General features: G+C 39.5%; 1 protein-coding gene across 2 annotated transcripts in view; it reads right to left on the reverse strand.

Moving 5' to 3' along the window:
* Positions 1–1,931: 1,931 nt before the first annotated feature.
* Positions 1,932–7,200, reverse strand: part of LOC103468456 (thyrotroph embryonic factor-like) — a 10,467-nt gene continuing 5,198 nt past the window's right edge. For both annotated transcript variants that reach the window (XM_008415558.2, XM_008415557.2), the window contains exons 2-4: positions 6,577–7,140; positions 5,602–5,822; positions 1,932–4,694 (exon numbers count right to left, since the gene is read on the reverse strand). In XM_008415558.2, the coding sequence (XP_008413780.1) occupies positions 4,479–4,694; positions 5,602–5,822; positions 6,577–7,140 (1,001 nt within the window). In that variant the 3' untranslated portion in view covers positions 1,932–4,478. The remainder of the gene's footprint in view (positions 4,695–5,601; positions 5,823–6,576; positions 7,141–7,200) is intronic.

The raw sequence follows: 7,200 nt of genomic DNA on the forward strand, positions 1-7,200 counted from the left end.
CACACACACACACACACACACACACACACACACACACACACACACACACCCATCCCGCTTGTCTTTGAGGCTGCTGCTGTTATGCAACGCAGCTCCGCCGTGTGTGCCGATGTGATCATTACGCAACATCTCCTACTCCTCTGGAATACTGATGAGCAGCAAGAGACGAAATGGACGAAAAAAGAAAAGAAACGGCTGCCGGAAAGGATAAACGTGACCCCGCCATGTCGGATGTGTGTGCTCGGAATGACTGTGCTTCGTAGAAAAGGGTTCGGGATGAAACCTTAGTCCGCCTTCCAAAGCAGTTTCTTTGTTGTCTCTCGGTAGCAGGGGCGGCTCAAAGTTGAACAGGGCCCCCTAGCCCAGCGCCCCACCGCTTGGTTGTTTACACACTATTCCACTGAAGATGACGTTTTTTAAGAGTCACCTACACTCAAAAAGGTGTTACTGGGCTAAATTAATATTTACAAAAATATAGCCTGTTAATTTAAAAAAGGTGTGTGAAGCTTCATATATTATGTTGATTTAAAAAAATTTTTAATTACATTTTACTTATTTAAAAATTATCAACTCAAAATTATTATTAAAAGTAGAGTTGAATTATATTTTATCAATATTAAATTCCAGCTAATGGGAACTCCCTGGTTTTAATTGGCAAATATTTCCACTCTAAGAATTGAACCACATAAGCGTAATTAAATGAGTCATTTTTATTTAAAGTTCAAGTTATAAAAATCGATTGAATTATATTGTCAGATTTTTTTTAAGTAAACAATTGTCGCACTTTACCTCATGTGGTGAGTCAACAAGGAATTCCTTAAACTGTTTGACAAATCAGTAAATTTGCTTTATTCATTAAGGAAACTGTGCTCAGTAAAACATGTATAAGGAGGCAGAATAATTTTTTGCAATCAGAGTTGTCATTTTTCTCCCAGKCACCGGTTCAATTAGAAGTCCTTACAGGTACATTTGCTGCTTAGCACGCTTATACCTCTGGCCGGCTCTGCCACGATGTCTCGGGTGAAATCACAACTGGAGCCCACACGTCATTAAATTCCACTTTATTTTATATGCATATAACAAGGTACAGTTACATATTATGACAGCTGCATGTATCAGATAGAGGGATTACAAAAAACATGTTTATATAAAAAAGAGAAGAAAACAAAAAACACATCAAAACATTTGACGATTTCTTTTCCCAGGAGCACTGTAACGAGTAAACAGTAATATTGAACTGATCCAGATTTGCATTCCAACCTGGTTACAGGATYTAACTTGTTCATATTTGAGAAATTAAACTGAGCTCCAGATCTCAAGCTAATAGCATTACTGTCTCATTGTGTGCTCTCTCTTTTTTTTAAACATCTTGAAAAAGTTCAAGGTCTTGATCACAAAACAATAACAGATTTGGTCAAAGACGGAGGATCAATGTGTAGCAATAATCGACTGATAGACTGCTGCTATTTTCCTTTCCTAAAAARAAACARTACAAGCTGCCATGTGTATAAGTCGAGCATCTTTAACTTGTTTCAATCTCGTATCACTTCTTACATTATAAATTATTTTTTAAGGTGCTTCACATCAGAACRAAAGAGACGCGCAACGTATTTTTATGTTTTTATTTTATACTAAAAACGCCTGTCGTGGCATTAAATTTCTTTTTTTTTTTTTTAGGAGAAACGTGTTTTTAATCAAATGAAAAAAAAAAATCAAATAAATGTTTGAATTGTCTAAAAGGCAGAAAGAAAAACGCACGATGCCCTAAAAATGTCTTTTATACTACACCACCGAGAACGTTATTACCCTTTATGAAAACACAGAAAGCACCGACTTATCCAGTGTATAATGTTGACATGATTCAATTTGCGGTAAATCSAAGTCAATCCTTATAATAGTTAGAAAAAGATACGGCTTTCAGCTGAGACAGATGGTGCTGTTGTGCCCATCATAAGCACAGGACATCTCTTTTTATTTATTTWTTTTTTTTTACAGAGTAAGTATCTTAGGCATCCAAAAACACATCCTATATTTAGTGATGGTTTTACAGACATAAGTACACTTGGTGTGACACTTACAAGAGAAAATAAAGACGAGCTTTACTGGATTTTCATGCATTAGGATCCTTAAGGAAAGAGGACCAAAAACTGGAAGCACAACGACTTGGGGACATTTCTATTCATAGCACGTTTTACACAGAACATTGTTACTTAAAATGAAACAGGCATTACATAACAGAGTATTATTGCCACGTTAATTATCTTTCCGAGAGTACAGTGAGAAGGAGCCCAAACCAGCCGATTACAAAATGTAGAAACCCCTAACAGTCTGTGATGCTGAATTAGAAACAGGTTCGGCCATTTTGGCAAMAAAAAAAAAGGAATTCAACCAAAGTTTGCGCCATTAAGAACCAACCTGCCTCTTATGTGCTTTCTGCTTCAACCAACCCGACTTTAGCTCTGCTAAAAATGTATCCAATCAGAATGGGAAGGAGAGTGGCCCCAGGTAAAAAGCAGGCTAAGTCACTGCTTTGGGCCCCCCAGGCCAGCAGGGGGCCCCCAATAGCCCTTTCACTATCACTAATTCCAGCTGATATATGTCAGCAGCCAATGTTTACGTTCATGATTGTGAGAAATCATGGCTTTTACGTGAGCAGTATTCAGTTTTAAGCTTAAGAAAACTTCCTTTTTCTTTTTAATTTTCAATTTAATTTCAGTCATGTYTGTCGCATGTTGGAGTTGCAATATAAAACTAATGATTCTTTTTTAATAGCTTTCCATTTTTTAAATTAACTTAGTTTGTTTCRTTTAGAAAAAGAAAACATACAAAATGTGTTATGTCTTCATACAAGGGGAAATTTAGTTTGATGGTCGTGCTAGAGGCAATTTATTGCTGCTAATTTAATAATTTCTATTTTATTACAAGTTGTAATACATTAGATTTTTAAAATTTGATAGGATTTTTTAAATTAAATTTTAAGACATTTTTTTTAAATATCTGAGGTGGAGCTCACATTCATGTACAATTCAGTCTCTGCTAGACTGTTTAATTAAATGTCTTTTAATTACGCTTGTGAGACTTAATTGCAAGTGGGGCCTTGTGTCAAGTTCTACTAAAAACCTTGGACTGGCCCTGGTAGGACGTGCTGAATGAGGTAAAGCAGAGCGTCATGTATCCTGGAGGAAATAACAGACATTTAGAAATCCGTTTGAAAAACATCCAAAAACACAGTTTGTCCATTGAATTCCCTGCCCAGTCATTGGTTTTCATAGTATAGCTGTTTCTTAAAGAATGAAAAAACTGGTTTTGTACATCACAATTAACAGATGCGTTATTACCATCAGAGAGGATACAGCACTCATTATTTGGCAAACATTAGGATATTATTGGTTTAACAAAGACACCTTCCATAGTCCCTGTCTTAGGAAATAGAAATCGTAATATATATTATTTACAAGCACGCGAGCTCTGGGCCCTGGCTACATGTTTAGAAAAAAAAAAAAAAAGACAAGAAATCAATCCGTGTCACGACACCTTTGGTGGGGTTACAGTGACTCTAGCGCCCTCTACTTGCAGTGTGCAGTAAAATAAACATCTCTACGTTTAAACATACCCCTCCACAAATGAGGGCCTCTGAGTTCGTCAAACTTAGACCGTCTGGCTGACATAAGAATTGACTTTTCTTTCTTGATTTGTACAGTCTTCATTTTTATACAACTCAGAATTTACTAGACTTCAACACCCTCTAATAATCCTCTATGAGGAAGCTACTGGTTTTTTTCCCCTCTTCTGTGGTTTTAAAGTGAGCTAGGCGGCTAACGGCTACCTGTTCTCACACAGCTAATGTGTGTGTAGGAGTGTGTGTGTGTGTGTGTGTGTTTTTAAGGGAAAAAGTGCAATGATGAGTTACACACACGAAGAACACACAAAAACACGACGTAAACACGGGGAAGAACTGGGACTGAAGCCCATCGATAGCAGCCCGCCCTGTTAGCAGTACTGACATGAAGCTAACTCCGACTCGTTTAATTAGCCTGATTGAGCCTGTCCACGACTTGGTCCTCCAAGAAGCAGTGTGTGGTGATAAAACCGAAGTGTGTGTGTGTGTGTGAGAGAGATTCTGCTGCACCAGCTTTCCTCTTTTTCTACACTTTATGACTTTTTCCACACCCACAATTGACCACTTCTTTCAGTGTAGGAGCCAGGCGCTCTCCACAGGCCTTCCTGCAACCACCGCTCCCGTCGCACCCCCCATCACCTGACAGCGTGCGTCCAAACCTCCAGCATCATCACGTCAGCCGGAGCTCTACCGGAGGTCGGTGAAGACAACATTGCAAATTTAGGTTTGTGTCTCGTGTTGGGATTCTGCGGGGAGGGGAGTTCTGCTTCTGTCTCGTTGGATTCTAGATTTCTTTTTATTCCGTTCTTCTTTTTTTGTCGCCGTTTCTTTTCTATTTTTTTCTTGTTTGTTTTTGTTTTTACAGAGGTCCATACTTGGCCTCGTAGCGGGCCAAGACGTTCTTGCAGCGGCCGCAGTCCTTCCGCAGCTCAGCAACCTGCTGCCTCAGCGCGGCGTTTTCCCGCTCCAGGAAGGAGGCCCGCACCGTGATCTGGTTCTCTTTCAGACGCCGCGCATCACGGGAACGCTTTGCTGCCAGGTTGTTCTTCTTCCTCCTGGACCAGTACTTCTCATCCTGGCGGAATTAGTGACAACACAAAGTTAACGACTTGGTGCTATTGGCATTTTACCAACTGGGATTGTATGATAGGGTTTGCACTGTCTGTAAGTAATTTAATCTGAATTGTACRATGGCACTTTCGTGGCAWTGTAAATAAAAAAAAGAGGAGACAGTCAGAAACTTTCTTAAAAAAAAAAAACCCTGGAAATTTCTGAGTCTGAGTAGTCAGAAATTTGCTTGAAACAACTCAGAAATTTACAAATATTTTTAATTTTGTAAATTTTCAAAAAAGTTTTTTCAAAAAAAGTTCTGAGATTAGTCTAAAAATAATCTTAGTTGTTTATAGTAATTGTTTTACTTGTCAAACTCAGAAATTCTGAGATTGCCCTCGCTTTGTCTGAGTTTGAAAAGTTGAAAATTTTCAMATTTTGAGATCAATCTTAGAAATTTCCACAACTTAGAATTTTGAACATTTTCTGCAATTTTATATTTCTGAACATTTTCCCAATTTTTCCTATAGCATTTTTTAGATTAATCTTATTCTAGTACATTTTCGACTTTCAAACTCAGAAATTTCACCGTTTTTTTCTGGAAAATTTCTTAGATTCTCCACTTATATATATATATCGTGGCCCTAATTTGCCGTCATAAAATTTAAATTCTCGTGATCATACAATGCCAATTGATTTGTGCTACACTGACAGACTGAGTTGAAGTAAATTGAACTAATCATAATTAAACAAGACTGAACAGAATTGTTCATATTAAACAACAATAAATCAAAAGCTGTCCCATTTCCACGCACCCAAGTAAAAARGTAAAAAAAATAATTGACTTTCTTATTAAACTCTACTAAACTCTGGCCCATAAAGAAGACCGCCTCTTTTTAGATTTAGGGAAGCCATATTTGTGTCCAGCCTACCTTTTTCTCATCAGGAACAAACACTTTCTTTGCTTTCTTGATCATGGGCTGGGGYTTCAGCTCCTCGTCGGAGAACTTGTGCTTGCGGGGGTTGAACAGCTCTCCCCCAGGAACGCTGGACAGGACCAGGTCCGTGGGGTCCGGCTGGAAGTTGATGTCCACCTCGATGGCATCGGGGTCGATGGGGGAGGGAGAGTTTCGTTCTGCACCACCTTTACCGTCTGCGGGTTCAGAGGGAAACACTGAGTCGGGATGCAAGAGAGATTTTGATCAAATGATATCAAACATATTGATGTTTATGTAAAATCAACAGAGGATTAAATTATTCATTGCCTTCCAAAATGTAATTGAGATATGATATGCACTAAATAACAYAACTAAAGTGGAAATAGAATGATGAGTGGTTAATGAAATGTTTTAAAAGTAAAAATTTGAAAACTGTGCCATACGTTCAATTAAACACAGCAGCCATTTTGTTTTTCTCTGTCGTGTAAAATTAATATAAAATACATTGAAGTTGATTTGTAACGTGACAAAACGTGTAAAGCTACATCGTCACTATGTTTTAGTACTCTGAATGACTTATCCTTTTAGAATATGACAACCAGCCGTTGTTTGTTATTTAATCTACTTTACGTCTAAGTTTTAATATCACCTTTTGTAGATAATTTTAAGAGTCAGAGCTTCGTGTAATAACCGCCTTATTTGGTGGAAGTCTGAACGCTGTAGACTGACTGGCCGCTGATTTGACTGCATTTACGTATGCAAAGGGACTTTATGCACCAAACTGAAACCTACAAGGAGACGTCAGTCTACAATAAGCACTGGAAACGTTCCAGCTTTCAGTYTTCACTTTTTATGGAAATGAACTGTAATTTTCTGCTTAGTTTAATTCAGGATATATAGAAGAAGAGTAAATAAGAGTAATAAATAAATGAAGGAYTCCATCGCTTGCTTTTGTTCTGAATTACTTGCCTGTTTTCTTYCCTTTCACTTCTGCTGGATCTTCCTCAGTCAAAGCTTCCTCTTCCTGCCCTTCCTCCTCTTCTTCTTCTTCATCTTCTTCTTCTTCTTCTTCTTCTATTTTGGCGGGCTGCAACGTHGTGACCGTCACAGTTTCCTCTGCATCCGAAGGGGCGTCGGAGGGAGACGCGGCGGGCGGTGCTGGAACAGAGACTTCGGCAGCAGTCGGAGGGGCTGCGGCTGGTGCAGCGGGAGCCATAGCGACGGCCTTGGGAGCGGGTTTACCTTTGGTTTCCACGGAGGCCAGAGTCCTCTGTAGCTCCTCTTCCTCCAGGCTCACCGGGATGCCGTTCTCCAGGAGAAACTCATCCAGGTCCATGTACTCCAAGTGGAACGTCTCGCCATCGTAAGGAATGGTCTTCTCCCAAATGGCTGGGGTCAGGGAGGCCGACGCTCCTGCGCCGCCTCCTCCGCTGCCTCCACCTCCTGCTCCTCTGGAGCCTCCACCAGCACTGGAGGCCACACCGCCTCCTCCTTCCACATCCTCAGAGGAGCACTGCTTCTCCTTCTCTAATTCTGCATAAAGAGCAAAAGAAAAAAAGAGTCATTTTTCAACCAGTAGAGATCTTTTTGTTC

Source organism: Poecilia reticulata, linkage group LG8 (assembly GCF_000633615.1).
Source record: "Poecilia reticulata strain Guanapo linkage group LG8, Guppy_female_1.0+MT, whole genome shotgun sequence".
Classification (NCBI taxonomy): Eukaryota; Metazoa; Chordata; class Actinopteri; order Cyprinodontiformes; family Poeciliidae; genus Poecilia; species Poecilia reticulata.